This window comes from Otolemur garnettii, unplaced genomic scaffold (genome assembly GCF_000181295.1).
Source record: "Otolemur garnettii isolate 467f Iridium unplaced genomic scaffold, OtoGar3 scaffold00103, whole genome shotgun sequence".
Classification (NCBI taxonomy): Eukaryota; Metazoa; Chordata; class Mammalia; order Primates; family Galagidae; genus Otolemur; species Otolemur garnettii.
In genome coordinates, this window is record NW_003852498.1 from 1,476,800 (window position 1) to 1,495,017 (window position 18,218).

The 18,218-nt window shown below is 36.6% G+C and overlaps 1 protein-coding gene across 1 annotated transcript in view; it reads left to right on the top strand.

The window, feature by feature from the left end:
- Window positions 1-18,218, top strand: part of BANK1 (B cell scaffold protein with ankyrin repeats 1) — a 277,972-nt gene that overhangs the window by 115,530 nt on the left and 144,224 nt on the right. Inside the window, exon 7 of the mRNA XM_012809273.2 lies at window positions 10,514-10,710. Within this exon, the coding sequence (XP_012664727.2) occupies window positions 10,514-10,710 (197 nt within the window). The remainder of the gene's footprint in view (window positions 1-10,513; window positions 10,711-18,218) is intronic.

Genomic DNA, 18,218 nt, shown 5'->3' on the forward strand with positions numbered 1-18,218 from the left:
AGAAAGAAAAGAAACTAGCTTATCTGGCCCAGATTATCTACCTTCACCCAGAAAGAACTGACCTAGTAAGGCCATTGCCATTTTCTAGAAAAGCATGTCAAACCTATATTCATTTGCCATGAGTAATAATATTTTAATCTGATATATGAAAGTATTAGCTCAGAATATTATTTCCTAATATGTCTATAAAATGTGGCACATGTAACTGGATAGTCAATACATATGCAGTAGTTACTGTAGCTCTCATATTAATCTTGAACTTGTATTATCTTTAGGTTCACAGAAAATAGATCACTTGCTGAGTGGAGGAGAAAATGTCCATTGGGTGGTCATTTTTATATCATCAAATAATTTAAACATGCAAAAATATAGAGAATAATATTTAAAAAAACACCTGTACCCACCACTTAGGTGTGTCAAAAGTTAACATTTTGCCACATTGGCTTCAGATTTTTTTTTTAAAGAAATAGAACATTACAGTCTAATTGAATCTCTCTGCTTCCCTATGTGATTTCACACACTTAGACAGTAACCGTTAGTTGAATTAAATTTTTTTGACAAGCATTCCCATCTAGTTCTTAATCTTTTTACTACATGTTTGTTTCCATAATTCATACATACTATTGCACAATTTTATAAGTTTTATGTAAAGGTATTATATATTTTCTTTCACATTATTTTTTCCTGATATTAATTTTTTTATTTATGTGTGTTTATTTGTAGATCTAGGTTATTCATTTTAAATAGTCTATAGAATTATTTGGTTTGATAGCACTACAACAGTGGTTCTCAACCTTCCTAAAGCTGTGACCCTTTAATACAGTTCCTCCTGTTGTGGTGACTCCCAACCATAAAATTATCGTTGCTACTTCATAACTGTAATTTTGTAACTGTTATAAATCGTAATGTAAATATCTGATATGCAGGATGTATTTTCATTGTTACAAATTGAACATAAAGCATACTGATTAATCACAAAAACAATATGTAATTATATATTGTGAAATATGTATTTCTAATTACAAATAAATGACATTTTGTCTTGAAGCATGGTGTAGCATGGGTAACAGTCTTAATAGAACAACAGTAAACTACATTGCAACATTTTGCGACAGTATGAGTAAAAAGCCAACATCAGTGAGAAGGTTGAGATTGCTTCTTTCTCACCAGATCATAAATTCTGGGGGCTGTCTTTGCAAGAGCACAACAAAGATCATCTTCCACAACAAGTCTGTTTCTATATTTAGATGATAACCGACAAGCTGGAAAACCCTGTTTCACAAAGATATGTTGTTGGAAATGGAAGAAGACGACGCAACAGTCTCAGACAGGACAGGATATGACTGCAAACACTTGACCCAGAATTTTGTAACTGGCATTGTAGAGAAATCAGTTCTGGCTGCATCGCTGTTAATAAGTTCAATGAACTCCTCTTGAGCTGTCTCAGGAACATCTTCAACTTTGACTGTGAATGGGCCTCTGGCAAGTGTAAATGGGGTGTCAGGTAGATTTGGAAAGTACAATGAAATTTCATCTGCAAGCATGAGCAAGTATTCTTTCACAGAAATTATCCTTTTGTCTGGTTCAACATCATGTTCCTCAAAGAAAGCAGATAAGGCAGGCAATATGTAAATTTTATTTTCATCCACCTTTTTTTTTTTTTGCCAAAACTGAAGTTTCATTTGGAATGATCAAATCTTTTCAGACGAATAGAAGCATGTGGCATTTGGTCCTTGCAGTGATAAATTTAACTCATTCAAGATGGCAACGATGTCAACCAAGTAAGCTATTTTCTGCAGTTCACTTTTATCACTGAAAAGTCCTATGAACTACAGTCTTACCTTGTGATTAAAAAACGTTTTGAGTTCATCACAAAGCTCTAAAACACGTTTTCCTCTTGACAACCATCTCACTTCAGTGTGAAATAGCAGAGCATTGTTTGGTGCATCCAACTCATTGCCCCGTTGCAAAAACAGTCAACTATTGAAAGCGCTCGCCTTTACAAAATTGACATAGGACACTTTTCATTAATTCTTGTAACGTTTGTGGCAGCATCTTTATTGCTAATATTTGCCAATGAATCATACAGTGAGCTCTGATGACTTGGTGACTCATTCAGTACCAAAGGTTGAAATCCAGATCAACATCCTAGCATAGCTGGAGCACATCTGTGCAAACACCACAAACCTTTTCCCAAGAGATCTTATGCTCTTTCAGAAATGAACCAACTGTGTCAAATACATCAGGTGCAGTAGTTGTCATTTCAAGAGGCTTGCACAAAAGGAACTCATCTTTAAAGTCGCCATCATTAATACACCTTACGTAAACCAGTAACTGTGAGCAGTTTGCGGCATCTGTAGCTTCATCAAGCTGGATACTAAATATTGGAAGTTGAGCAGATTTAATTTCCTGGATTACCTGATCAACAATATCAGCAGACATGTCATCTGTTCTTCTGCAGACAGTGTCATTAGATAAGGAAATTTCATTCAATTTTGCAACAAATTCGTCTCCGATCATAACTCAAACAATGTCTTTGACCACTGGCAACAGTAAATCCTCAGCAATGATGTGAGGTTTCATAGCTCTGCCTATTCTCTGTGCCACCAAATATGAAGCTTCAACAGCTGCTACATTTTATTTGTAGTATGTGCCACCAGTACTCAGATTCTTGCTATCAAAGTGGTGTTTTAGTTTGTTCGGCTTCATAGATTCGGCTGATAAAGCTTCACAACAAATAACACACTGAGGTTTCTCAATTCCTGCTGTAATTATTGGCATAAAACCATATGGTAAAAAATCCTCATTATATTTTCTTTTGTTAACGTTCTTCTCTACACGAGCCATCGTCATGGGATGGTTTGCTATTGAAAATAATATATAACAATAGCTTTAATAATACAAAAGATGATCCATGGCATAGTTCAGTCAATACAGTTCATTAAAGTTTCCTAGGATTTACCATTCTCTGTGTTGGTTTCTTTACATACCTGTTACTATCACAAGGGGGCAGTATTCACATCAACCACTGATGAATATAAAAAGACGGATCAGCATCCAGATTACGTTCCCATGGTACGGTTTTTTTTTTTTTTTTTCCAGTACTTGATGATTTTGCAGTACACGATTTTACATATGAAGTGTTGTTTTACCTCCAATACTACTTTCAACACAGTAGCTGCTTTCTACCCAGTAGCTGCTCTGTACACGTGTGACTGGTCCACATAAGTACATCGTGGCATGGCGCCAACCCTGTCACATACACCTGTATTTGTACCGGGTGTATGTGATGGGGTTGGCGCAATGAGATCAGCATTGTGGATAGTCTTATGTGGGCGTATCTGCATGTGGGCAGACCCACCTGGAGACAAATAGAGGCACTGTGTCTCAGTTCCCAAGACCATCGGAAATATGTATGTTCCAATGGTCTTAGGTGACCCCTGTGAAAGGGTCGTTCAACCCCCAAAGGTGTTATAACCCACACCTTGAGAACTGCTGCACTACAATATGTAACTGTTCTACTAATAGATATTAAAGTTGTTTTTAAATTTTTTAGCATTGCAGTTAATGCTATAATAAACAATCTTGCCTATGAATTACTATTTATATGTGCAGTAATTTATCAAGAGATACAATTACCCTGAAAACATTGGTTAAATTTATTTTGATTTTCTTAAGGTTTTGTTAGCATCAAAAAATATTTAAAAATTATGTTTTTAAGTTATTTGTGGCTACTCGTTTCATTGATACCCATGGGACAGAGCCAACTGTCATATAATATGATTGTTCTACAGAGAAAGAAGAGTGTTTGCAAACTAGGAATTACTCATCTACTTTCTAAAAAGAAAATTAGAAACAGAATCAACACTGAGGAGATTTTACCAAAAAATAAATTGACTATTTTTTCAGAATGTGAGGATTGCACAGCATGATAGTGTAGGGACCTTTTCTATTTTAAGCCACCTGAGAAGAAAATAAGAACCATGAAGAAATCAATGTTTAAAAATGAGCAAGATTATTTCTCTTTCTGGAATACGAAGTAATAGATGGTATGGAAAAATGTAGTCATGTAAACTCATTTGAAATTAGTAACAAACACATCACTCACTGCTAAGTAAACACACTAAATTAAAAATAGATTTACACATAACACATTATGAAACTTGTAGTGACTGAGTAAATAGGAGATTTGGCTTATAAATTGACTATAAAATGATAGATTTTTCTACTTCACTTTTTGCTAACACAACCCACAAGTGCAAATTTTCACATCTCCAACCAATAATATTTTTAGCATACCCTCAAGATAATTTCAGTTTAGATCAAATGATAACAAAATGAAACAGCCAGTTGAATCTTTCAAAATGGTTTTGTACTTGAGCAACAAAAAGAGATTTCTTCAGAATTATACTATTATTCACTTTTACAGTGTTTCTCCAAAGATTTTTTTATCTCTCCAGATGTGACGTTTGAAAAGTTATGCTTATAAACATTGGAACTGTGGTTAGAGAATTAAAAAAAAATAGAAGGAAGAGAAGAAGGAAGGAAGGGACGAAGGAAAAAAAGACATCAAGAAAGACATCAGGGTTGTTACCAGGCCTAGAATTTGGCCTTCCCCACACTCAAGTAATTCCCCACATAAGGAAATTCCTCTGGCTGAGGAGCATAGAGAAGACAGAGAATATATCTTAGAGAATCAAGGGAAATTCCTTGGCCTCAGGATGCATTCCCACACTGGGGAATGCAGGCAATGTACTCTTCTGAGTTGAGCTTTAAGGGACAAGCATTCACCAGTGCTACGCCCTTCTCATTGTCAACAGCGTTCATAATGCCTTCTCAGCCCATTTCATTACCATAACAACACATATTCTATAATAACTCAGGACTATATAATTATAGATGAAAAGGCCACTCTGTGAACATCGTCTTTCTTCCCAATTACAAGAACTTTGATCTGCAAGATCCTTAAGCGCTCCTAGTCATTTATTTCTATAACAAATGCAAACTAAGTGCCAAATTTTCTTTTAGGTACTCCAGAGGTAGTTGTCAGATGCAGCAAAGTCTATTTTATGGAGCTTTTATTTTGGAGAGGGTAACAGAATAAGCTATTCAACAATAGCAACAATGAAAATAAACAGTATTATTGCAAATAGCGATATGGGTTATGAGAAAAATAAAAACAAAGTGAGGGGATAGAGTTGGAAGGTGATGGGAAGCCATACAAGAATTTTTAACATGGCTCAGTACCACTTCATTTATGTTAAAAATAATAATAATAATACTCTTGCCTGGGCGCCGTGGCTCATGCCTGTAATCCTAGCACTCTAGGAGCCCAAGGCAGGTGGATTTCTTAAGCTCAGGAGTTTGGGAAAAGCCTTGGCAAGAATGGGACCTCATCTGTACTAAAAATAGGAAACACTAGCTGGAAGTTGTGGTGCACACCTGTAGTGCCAGCTACTTCAGAGGCTGAGGCAAGAGGATCACTTGAATCTAAGAGTTTGAGGTTGCCGTGAGCTATGATGACACCACAGCCCTCTATTCAGCATGACATAGTGAAATTCTGCCCTTTAAAGAAGCCTTATTTGGTTAATAGTTTAATTATTTCCAGCGCCTAGGAGAGTTTCTAGCACTCAATACAAATTTATTACATTAACTAATTAGTTAATGGCAGCAAAATTAACCATATATTAAAATAAGCCCTGGTCATTGATAAATTTAGATTAGTAATACTTGAGTTCCAAAAATAAAAGAGTTCTTTTCTTTGTTGGAATAAAGCAGCTATTCAGATCGCCTTGATTTTTGTCTTTTATGTTATTTTCTTCCTTGTAAGCATGGCATCTGCCATTAGCAGGGTGAAAAATTGGCATGTGTACCTTCAGAATATGCTGCACTGAACTAACTGCGCCTAAGCCGCCAGGGCACATATGTTCATCTTCTCTGGGCCAACACACACACACACAAAAAAAAACCCATAGGTTTTTCAGGGTCAAGAGCATCTATAATTACATCACAGGGTTAGGAAAAGAGACATAAATAATATTCATTAGTAACTGATCACGGGAAACAGGCTGTCTAATATCCATCCATTTTAATGAGGAAAATGCATGCATGGCTTGGCCTCAATTAGAGACACACACACAAACAGACGCACACAGTGGAAATGGGCTCTTTTATTAATGTCTTGAATAAGTTACTACTTCAGGAACTCCCCCTGACTTTTGCAGCTTCATCCTTTGAAAGTCTCCAGGGATCCAGAAACTCTTTGTACCGCACTATTACTAACCCACACCAAAACACAGCCCTCCTTCCTAAGGGGCCCCTTGCTCTCTGAATTCTGCCATTACCAAATAGTTATAAATATCTTCGGGTTTAAAGATTCACATTAAATTATTCTGGGAAGGAAAGAGGCTCAAAAGTGTGGAAGAACTTGTTTTTATGTCTTGTTCCTAGAGGTCATGGTTTACCAAAAACTCCACAGTCATCTTCTGTATTGTATTGGTCAAGGTCTCCAAAGATACAGAAGTAATAGGATGGGGGGAGGGATGGGGGAGGGAGGGAGGGAGGGATGAATGGATAGATAGAGACAGGTAAATTGAGATATTTATAGACATGTAACATATATAATATGTACATTTGTAATATATAATAATATAATTTATTACATAATATCTCTGTAAATACATATTACATATATAAATATATAACTAAGATGTAAGTAAATGTATACACTATAAATATGTATTATAGATGTTAATAAATTAATGAATAAGAATATGTAAGTTGTAAATGCCAGCAGATCTGAACTCTGAAGGGCAGGCCAGCACTTCCCGTGATTCACCTTCGTCCTAGCCCTGGATGCTCTGCTGCCTCTGCAGGGCCACAGCTCCTTCGGCCTCCCCATGCCCCGCAGAGCAGCAGTGCCCAGGGGCTGCAGCAGCTGCCAGAGTCAGAGAGCAAAGGTGGCCAACAGGTGGAGAATGTTTTGTAAATGATTTGTAAAATTTCATGCTGCATATTTTGTCAATAAAAGTATATGCAGCCATAATTTCACATTTTCTGTATGTATGGCGACTCTTTGGGTGGCTTTTGGGACACCCTGTCTACTGTTCAGTCACAGTGAACTCACCGCCACAGTGCTGTGGCTTGTGCCTGAGTGAAGGTTACCTGACACACATATTTTCTCTGTAAGGCACATCACTGCTTTCCTGCACTTAGAAACACTAACCAGCACTTCAGCTCTCTCCTCAAGGGCTACTTTGAGCAGCTGAATCACCAACATAACCCATAAAAACTGTGAAATGTGTGACACTAAGTGCACTGTGAAAGGATATTGGTTTACAGTATGACAGCTTCAAGAAGACAAAGGGTTCGTTGCTTTGGTTGACCTCAGCTGGGAACAGGCGCTCTGAGTGACTCAGATTTTTTCATTGCTCTCACATGTCTGCAAATGATGGGACAGTGTCTTAAGTGTTGATGTTGGGGTTATAAGTAAATTTTAATAAGAAAATGAATTTACAAAAAGAGAATCCTCAAATAATGAGAATCAATAGTACTTATTTGTATAGAAAAAATGTATTGAAGCTGAGTTTTGTATTTTAGTGAATTTGTGTTGCCCTCAACTACTGATTGAGAAAATTGAGATGCAAGAAGTTCAAATAGCTTGTACAAATTGTACTCCTAGTAAGGGCTAGGGGTGGGATTTAATTTGTACAATCTGGCTCCAAAGTTCTAATGTTCAAGTGCTACAATAGATTAGCTCTTTTGAGAAATAAGTATTAAGTTTTAGAATTTCAGGGGTTTACAGTAAGAAAAGGTGTTACTTTGAAGGTTGTTAGGGTGGCGCTTGTGGCTCAGTGAGTAGGGCGCCAGTTCCATATACCAAGGGTTGTGGGTTCAAACCCGGCCCTGGCCAAAATGCAACAACAACAACAAAAAAGAAGGTTATTAATTAAGAAGAAATTAAGATTCATTTGAATATAATGCAGATGGAAACTTAAACCTTTTCAACTAAAATGTCAAAAAGAAAGAATATTTTGCATGAAGTTTCTTGAGACTCCAAGGGAAATATAAAGTGGATGCAGCTTTTAATTTTTTCTTACATATTTGATACAGTATATTTTAGTAATAAGAATTCAATTGCAACAGTTAATGAGGTAAATACAAAATTAAAGTTAGTAGTATAGTGTGTGCATTGACTTCCGCACTTTTCACTCTCATATTTTAGGTAACTCATCTTGGGGCTTTGATGAACTGTTATTTACCTGGTGCATTTTGTTCCCAATATCAAGGTTTTGCAAATACAATGACCTTGGCAGTCTTTTTTTGTCACTTGTAATTCTAAATAAGATTATACATCTACTGTTTGGACAGCAGGGGAAGAGTGACACCCCCACATGAAGCATATTGGTCCTCCTGTCACCAAGCACAAAGATTCCCAGTAATCTGTTTTACAGATCCACAGAATTGCTAACATTCCATCAGATTTCAAAACCTATTATTTAAAAATGAAAATTATTACCTTTCTTCAATCTTCCCCCAAACTTTTCTTACTCTTTTCATTAGTACCTGATAAAATTCCAGGAAAACATTACCCTACAGGGAGTCTGTTGGCTAACCTACCTGTAGCATGCATTGAACTTAGGAGAATACCAGAAGTCCTGTAACTCTCACTCCGACTCTTTAGTTTGTATAAATGAGAAAACCAAGGTCCAGAGAGATGGATTCTTTTTTTTTGCAGTTTTTGGCCGGGGCTGGGTTTGGACCCACCACCTCCGGCATATGGGGCTGGCACCCTACTCCTTTGAGCCACAGGTGCCACCCAGATGAAGGATTCTTAAGAACCACAAACATAGCCGTTGAACTGGGATTGGAGCATAGCTCTCCTGATTTTTAATCTTCTCTTAATTGTGTGCTTCACTGTTTTCTCTTAAAGTGGCCACCTGGCCATCCTACTCTGAATAAGTAGTTCAGCATTCCAGAGAATAATTTATGAGAACAAATGAATTACCTGGTCCTGCATTTCCAGTTCCCACACTCATCTCACTGTTAAATTGTCATTTAATGCTTACCTGCCAAACTTGGGTATATTCCCACTGTATCATAGTAGTGAACCAGGTTAATCTTTTGAAAGCTTTGTTTTGATTACTTCAGTTTAATTATTGGCCATCTTTTATAGGGATTACCTAGAAAAGTTTAGAAATAGCTCGGCACAAACAAGTATATAACTCAAAGTCTTTGCCATCCGCCAACTCATCTGTTTATTTTTATTGGCCAAACTCATGAAATTGAACTTTCCTTAAAAAATTCACCCTGTACCCGTCAATCTGTTCTCGTGAAATTGCCATTTGACAGGCATTGACTGAAACAACTGAAAATTTATTTTGTCCAGAAAAAAGCAAAGGCAAATTTTCTACACTTCTTGTGACTTATGGCTTCTCTATTTATGCCTCGATAATAAAACAGATGTGATTAATCTGGATTAATTAAGTGAAAATGGCCGTCAAATGAAGCAAATGTATACTGAAGATTCAGTGCATTCTAAAGAATTCTTTTGTCTTTTTAAGAAAGCTTTTATGTTAATTTAACAGTATTATAAATGGATTGTCAAGTGAATATGCAAGTTTAAGAAAATAACTGGTGTATGAACCAAGACACTTAATGCAGATTCCGTTTTCAAAAACATTATGAGGTGGTAACTGTTTTCCATTGTTTTAGAATTTTGCTAGAAGAGAATAGACTTTTGTTTTGATGCCTCTGTGTCTATGGTTAGGTCTCCCTAATTCCTGCCTCTGCTATCACCACAGCTTTTAAGCTGATGTGTAATTTTTATAACACTTTTTTTCAGTAAGTTTGTGCTTTGTCTGTCATTGGGATAGCATTTTACATCCACCATTTTATATTTGTGCATTATAAATATTTCTTTTAATTGATAGTTAAGTAATTATGAAAAGCAAACTCTAAAACCTTCCTATAAAAGTTGTCAAATCCTGATGGAAATTTCTATACTGGACTTGTTTATAAGAGTGCTTGCCTGAATTTCTGTTGCAGTTGGCTTTTGAAAGAAAAATTTCACATAGAAATCTAATGTAACCCCTCCAGGCATTTCATGTGTATTTCAGCTTTAGAAGAAGCAGACAAGGGATGATGGAAATGAGAAATGATTTTATAGATGAACTGATGGAATTTTGTTATTTTGTGTTTGGCTAGTGTCAAAAACGAAAGCTATTACAACATAATGATTTCGTTCTACATTTTAGATGTTAAGTATCTTCTAAATTAAACTTACCCCACAAGTAAGAGTGGGACATTAATTCTAGTGAGAATATTAGTTTATGTTTAAGGTAAGACATTGAAGGGAATAAACATTCAACACTGCTAAACCATTGATGATTTCTTTTTATGCAAACTTACACTATGAGCCTGCTCTGCTTTGTGTTGATTACTTTTAAGAGTAGATTGTGTTTAACGTTTGGTAAGATTGCCAATAAGTTTCAAATTCTAATTATACTTGCAGATACTCATTTCAAAGAGTTTCCAACTCTTCTCCACTGTGCTGCAAAGTTTGGCCTGAAGAACCTGGCTGTTCATTTGCTCCAATGCCCAGGAGCAACCTGGGCATCTAAGGTGAAAAATACAGAAGGTTCAGACCCAGCACATGTTGCTGAAAGGCATGGTCACAAAGAACTCAGGAAAATCTTTGAAGACTTTTCAGTAAGTTTTCTTCTCCATCATATCTCTAAGATTCCTTTTCTACAATAAGTGTGTGTTTGCGCATAATAGATGGCTTTTTGGAAAGGGATGATCCTGCATAGGTAGTTTGTTGGTCCTGAGTCTCCTCTTGTCTTAAAAAGCATTTTGCAGGACCAGTCTACTTGCTTTAGTATTGCCAGACACCAACTCCATACTCCCACCTCCGAATAACCTTTTTAGAATCCTGTCTGTTCTTTCTGTGCGTCCTGTTCGCTGTGGGAGAAGAGACGGTGCAAAAGGCAATGAACATCCGTTACCTTTAGAATTTGTTTTAGAGTCTAGATATGGCACTATTAGACACAAGAAAATACATCAACAATCAGTAGGTTAAAGGAATGAATCTTGATACCTGCCATTTAAATTTCTTTTCTTACGTGATTCCTTTTCTTTCTCCATGTTAAACCTCAATTCTTTATCATGTAAACTGAAGGCCTAGATTTCAGAACACTGTCTGAAGGTTTTTAGTTCTCCAAGAATGCAACTAAGGGAAGTTTTCTTAAAGGGGGGGATACTATTTCAGTACATAAAGCATATTTCGTGTTTCTATCATCAAGTTTTAAAAAATAATTGTTTTCTGTTTGTAACAAAAGTATATACATTTTGTTCCAGAAAGTGAATTATTCTTAGATCAGAGTGATCTGCTATTGGGAGGGAAAAGGATAATGCTTATGGTGGTAAATATGTCCAAATTTGTTTGTGGAGTCTCCGAATCAGAAAAGAACAGAACAGAAATAATTTTATTGCCAATAAACAAGTTATATAAAACATTTAATTGCTGGCATGGTGCCTGTAGCTCAGCAGCTAGGGTGCCAGCCACATACACTGGGAGATGGCAGGTTCGAATCCAGCCCGGGCCTGCCAAACAACAGTAACAACTACAACCAAAAAATAGGTGGGTGTTGTGGCGAGCACCTGTAGTCCCAGCTACTAGGGAGGCTGGGACAAGAGAATTGCTTAAGCCCAAGAGTTTGAGGTTGCTATGAGCCGTGATACCATGGCACTCTACCCAGGGTGACAGCTTGAGACTCTGTCTCAAAACAAACAAACAAACAAAAAAAACATTTAATTGCCATAAGTAGCTGTAGCTTCTAGTGATTTTTCTTTTATTCTGATCATCAGATTAAGCCAACCTAATAATAGATTTCTAAAAATACCATTGTTATTTGTGATTTTCACAAAGAGAAATGATGATCAATGAATTTTTTTTTCATTTTTAAGAAATTGAAAAACAGAAGAACACAGATATCATCCACTTTGTGGAATTACAATAGAATATAGTTTGCCCATATTTAAAATAAATGCAGAACATGAAGTTATGTAATGCAGTTAACAAGCTACTGTATTTTTAGTCCAAGTCTTTCAAGTAAGAAATAAGTATTATTGTTATTTCTGGAGGAATTTCTCTTTAACATTAATGCTGATGTTTAACTGGTTCTACTTTATCCAGTGAGCACATTCTTTAAATAATCACCCCTTGTATGTGGTCATTGACCCGAGCAGCACGTAGCCTATTTCAGTGAAGTCCATCAGTCAGGTCTCCTCCGATGTTTTCCCAAGATGCTGTCATTCACTAATTCCCGGTGTCTGTCTTCAACTCTCTACAACCCTGTTCTCTAATTTTTACTTACTGGTGGACTTAGATTAAAATTTTCCCTATAAATTTTAAGTAAGCCTCAGCATTCAGGGTTACTTTCTAAGATAAACCCTGGTTTTCGAAGAGTGATGTTCCCACTTCATACTCTCCAGTGGAGACAGATGCACCCTGTGGAAACTGCAGGTGCTGCAGAAATAACACAATACTACCTAATGATAGCAGTAATGTGAAAGTAGTTATGAGGCTAGGAGGGGTGGGTTGATGGGTGTGAGAAATATTTTTTTTCTCCTACATCCTCTAAGGATATCTATTTCTGCTCTTGCAATCACAGCACTGGTTCAAGTCGATTGCTATATTGTTTCTGGGTGACTATTCACTCGTTTGTAGGGGCTGCAGTCTAATTTTGCAGAGTTATACTTGATAATTATCCTAGGAAATTTATTAAGTGATTTTCTGTACCCTATCTCTGTGAGCTTTTACCATGTGCCAGAATGTCTGACGTTGACATCACCATTACAGATAAGTTAGATCCATTACTGGGGGAATATTTTGCTGTCAGTAAGGAAGTGACTTTTGCTGTTGCAAGGGACAACATACCTGTAAATTAATTTTAATACAGCTAAGGATAATTATAGATGTAATTATCTGCAAGCTACCAAAGACATTTTTGCAAATGTGTGTGGTTCACAAAATGGAAAAATATATATTAGCTTGGAACAGACACTGAAGTGTTTTCTGTTGATTGATCTGCCACATAAATCATACTCCTATCAATTTTGTTTAAAATGAGTTAAGACGTCATAGCTTTGTCATGAAGGGGTATACCAGATAACCACATGTTGACACTACCTATTCTAAATTATAGTAATGTGTTTTTAAAAGTGTATCTAAAACTGAAAGAAAAATACTTTGGAATCTTATCATACTCTTAAAATACTTTACAGTTTTTACTATTTATATAGTTTTAGTGTTATAACTACATTCTGATACATCTAAGATCATCACTTCTGTATTCAAATTTTCCTCAAACTACTATTTCAGAAGAGTTGAACAGAGCAGGTATTTTTCAAGTTTGAGGTTTACAGTCTACCACAGGACCATACTCTGTTTTGAAGACATATCTATTTTTCAATTTAAACATTTTTCTCCCCAGATAATTTACTGATTTGTTCAATTTTTCCTAACCCCCCATCAAGGAAACATTGTTCATTTGAGGATATCACTGGGAATGGCAATACAGAGGGTCGGGTCATCCCTGAATGAAGCAGATAGGAAGAAAAAACAGTTACGATTTTAGAAAAATAACAGAAAAAAGCATTAGCAGTTATAAAACAATTACTACCCGTATCTTTGTACTAGCTGTGTGGATGGTGGATGAGGGAAGATCTCAAATCATATTTCTTAGGTTGCTTTGTGACATTTTCCCTTGAGAAGTTAGTAATTTATACATAAGCTATGAACAGAGCCTCTTCTTTGTGGATGAATAACTTTTATGTTTTGATAAAGTTATTTCCTTAACACATGTATTTCATTCATAATGTAGTACCATTACTGGATAACAATACTCACGCTATATATTTCTATGATCTTTCAAATATCTACTCATTTTTCTGTCTCTGATGTCGACTGAGAGAATTAATATGAAAGAGAGATGGATAAAGAATAGTAGGAGATTTGGTATTTAAATCCCCAACTGGGTATGAAGCACAATATGCTTCTCGTAATTTTTGAGGAAGGCCTTCATTTCAGATAACAAATACATGTCGGTTGTGATATTGGTGATTCATTAAATGCTTTAAAAACGTATCTTTTAAATTGAAAGTACATGGAGATTTGAAAACAAACTAGAACTTGCCCTCAGATTAAGAGGTACTTCAAGATTTAAGATAAAATATACAGCAAACATTAGTATGTCTTCTAAGTAAAATAATATAAGGAATACATCCTCAGATTCATTCAATTAGGTCGCTCTATGCACTCTCTTTTAAAACCTTTAGCAAAATGATAACATTGATACATAGACCAGAAAACAGTATGTCCCTCTCTGTTGGCTGGCCATGGCACTGAAGAACCCCCAAGTGTTTACTATTTGGGGGAACAATATTCAGAAAATATCTTTTTTCTTCCACCAGTGTTTACTCATGTAATTTGGCATAAATATTAATAAGATATTAATAATAAAATTTCTTTAAGAAAATTTGAGAAATAGGAGAATGATCTTTTCCTACACGTCTTCTAGCTGGCTTGTCAGGACTCCTGTTCAGGAATCTTTCTATTACTCACAGCTGTGATGAGATTCCTGTGACATTATGTTTGCAGTACCCTACCCCTGCACGCTTCTTTGTCCCTGTGGACATTGGGCTCAAGTGTGTGTGTGTGTGTGTGTGTGTCTATGAGAGACAGAAATTGAGCTGTTGATTCTGTTACCCTCTGATCTTTTTCACATGGTCAGGGGTTTGGAATGCAGGAATAAAGGGAGGGGTATTGAAGCACATACAATATCCCTCATGGAGAATGATAATTAACAGACTAATATAGAGGACTGATTATCAGAAATTAGGTTTAGTGTTTAGGCTGGTGAACGTTTCCTGCTCTTGGCCATGGACTTGCCTCATTCTCAGCATGGCTCACTCAGTACTTCACATGCACCATTTTGTTCTCAAATGGAGTGTTCCATTTAATTTGGGATATATGAGTATCATTTAACTAAGTTAAAATGGAAGCATACCTGATTTTCCTGTGTAGTTTTTCTTTCCTGTAAGTCTAGGAGCTCTTGGTGGGCGACAGGCTCCCTTCCCTCTCCCTTCCCCACCCTTCCCTCTCACCATCAGGTGCACAGAAGGTGCTCAGTGTGTGTTTGTACTTGTCTGATCTCACTTTCCCAGTCATACCCTTAACTAGTTCCCTATTGTAAATAAAACAGTTGGTCATATTCCTTATAAATGTAGAATTCTTTTTAAAGTTTGGCTTTAGAGAATTCATGGATAGCCCAACTGCTGTCTTTGGCATATATTGTTAATACGTCAGACTACACTGAACTTTTGAATTCTGGCCTTTGTTCAATATGGATGCTCTGAACTGAAGAACTGGGAACAAATCATGTAACTGCACTTGACTGCATGCATTACAAATGTAAGTCTCACTTATGCTTTTGAAGCTACTTAGCAAACTCTTTCTAAAATTCCACTATGCCCCATAGTGGCTATTACAGATTTTTACTCTTCCCAAGCTCTCAAACCCAGCTCTACATGGCCTATGTAATTTCCCTTAATTAACTCCTTCTTCTTTGTTGAATTTTCATTTTCTGCTATTCAGAGAGCCTCCTTGGTACTTAGCCAGGTCTGGGTTTTAAACCCAACTTCATCAAAAATCAAGTTCGCATCCTTGGAAAAAAGTAATTCCTTAAAGGGAAGGTGGTTTTAGGATTTGATTAAATAAATAGGAAAGCGTTAAATATATAGAAGATCTACCAAAAAAATGCTATTGCATTTACCTTATTTTCTGTATATATGTTGTTGTGCATACCAGCTACACACCTCATCAACAGTTGTACCCTCTCTTTTCCTTGCATCATTAATTTCTCCTGTTAGAGTAACTCTTCCCTAAGCAAAGCATGTGTTTTAAGCATATATATATATATATATATACACACACACACATATGCTTTGAACATACAGACATGGACATGGACATACAGACTTGTATTGGACATGGACATTCACATGGACATACAGACTTGTATTGTTCAAACATGTACTTATGTGCATATAGCAAACCTTTGTGTTGAGTGCTATACCAATGGTGCTCTCAAAGACCATGAATGATCTACCATATATCAGCTTCACTTAATTTCTCTCCTGCTTCCTTTGGCTCAGACCTTTGGTGTGATTGTCCCTGACCCTGCCCTCTTCCTGAATCTCTGCTGTGAATTCCTTTCTTTACCCCATCAGCAAAGAGTCTATCTATAGTGTCTTCTCTGGTGACTCAGAGGTAGTATCATAATTGGCACACTTGAAGCCATGTGGAATTTGTGTGAAGCAGACAACAAATCAAAATAGGATTTGAAGTAAGAAGCACTTCATAGGGAAGTGTGAAGGGGGCATCTGGGGAAAGGAACGGAATGTGTAGTGAGAAGAGGCAGAGGCATGGAATCTGTGACTCCTTAGACCAGAATACTGATTGTCATTATCGATTTTTCTCCAAGACTACGTATTACTATTCAACTTGTTTATAGTAATGACCTATGAAGGATAATATACCAATTTTTAAAGAAAACCTTAACGTTAAATGTGGGATTTTAGTAAAATATATATCAAGTAATGTCTGTAAAACTGAAAAAGAGCTCAAAACTCAGGTGGTCATTGTATTTCTGTTTTTCTAAGAAAATACTTAATTTTTAATTAAGTACTTCTTTATACATTTTCTCACAGGTTCTATGCTTAATTCAACATAGATGAGGCAGCTGAATCAAAGTAGAGAAACCAATAATAATGTAGGTTATAACTATAAAATATTATTTAGGAAAACTGTCCTAAGGCTGTATATGAATAGAACGGCCATCAGGAAAGACATTTCTCATGGCAGCTCAGCCCAGTGTGTGAGACTGCTTACAATAGTCTCATTCTCCCAGAAACGATATTGGTGTGCTTGGGCAGAGTCAACCAAAAACCCCATTTGTAATTCTCAGTCAGAACTGTTCACAGATGTCACAGCTGCTGTTTTCTCATTGTGTTGCTCTGTAATAAATGACATAGATTTTCATAAACTTCCTAGAATAGCTAACAGTATCTATGCTCTGTCTTTACATACACACAGGGTGTAATTCTGAAATATTTTCATGGGTTCCCCTTCATTACTCTGCCCCCACACAGGAGGAGACGAGCCGCAAGGGCAGCAGAGTACACTGCTCAAATCCACAGCAGTGTTAAATATAATCATTTTGAGGGAGAAAAAGCATCACCAGGACAGGGCAAGAGGAGGAAAACATCACGATGGTCCTCGAGCATTTTTTCCCCAAACACTTAAACAGGCTATTGTGTTACCAATTTATATCACCACCAGCTAAGTTAGCCTTAAAGTCCAACAAAGCAAAGATTTTGTAATACAAATATAGTAAACGTTCATGTTTCCGATTTCCTGAATAAGCATAATGTCTTATCTCCCTGATTCAGGGTTTTTACATCAGAAATGCTATCGTCTCATCAAAACAGAATACACACATTTCTCCTATTACACTTCTCATTGCAAGGTCTGTTTACTCCTGTACTACATGATTTTTCTCAATTGTATAAGCAGCTTTTTAAAAAATAATTTCTTGTCCCTAGATAAGACCCATGTGGAAGCCTTCAAACTTGGGTCTTTCCCTCTGCCAGAAACTCTGGTGCTTTTTCACTCCTTCTGTTTTCTGCCTAATTAAATCCTGTCTTACCACTGAAAACAAAGTGATTTCTTATTAAAGTATCATTTTAAGAATAATAAAATTTTTGATAAACCCTAGAGGGCAATTTGTCCTAGCAGCAACTGAGCCCTGAGATGACACATCTCTTTATCCTGAGCAGAAGAAAAAGTTAGCCTTTCAGAGAGATGTCAGAATTTTATTCTTGAATGAGATTTACCTTGCAACATTTTTTTGAATACCTATTTAGTCTCACGTTTTGGAGAATATTTTTTAGACCCAAAATAAGCCCTCTGTCTAAATGTTTAAGTCCATTTCCCCTGGCCTCATCTCTGGGTAAATGGAAACAAGTAGAGCAGGGTTGCCCAAACTTTTTAAACAGGGGGCCAGTTCACTGTCCCTCAGACTCTTGGAGGGCCGGACTGGGGCCCTGGGATGAGTCAACTGCTAAGCAGGACAGGCAGTGGTGGCAAAAACACC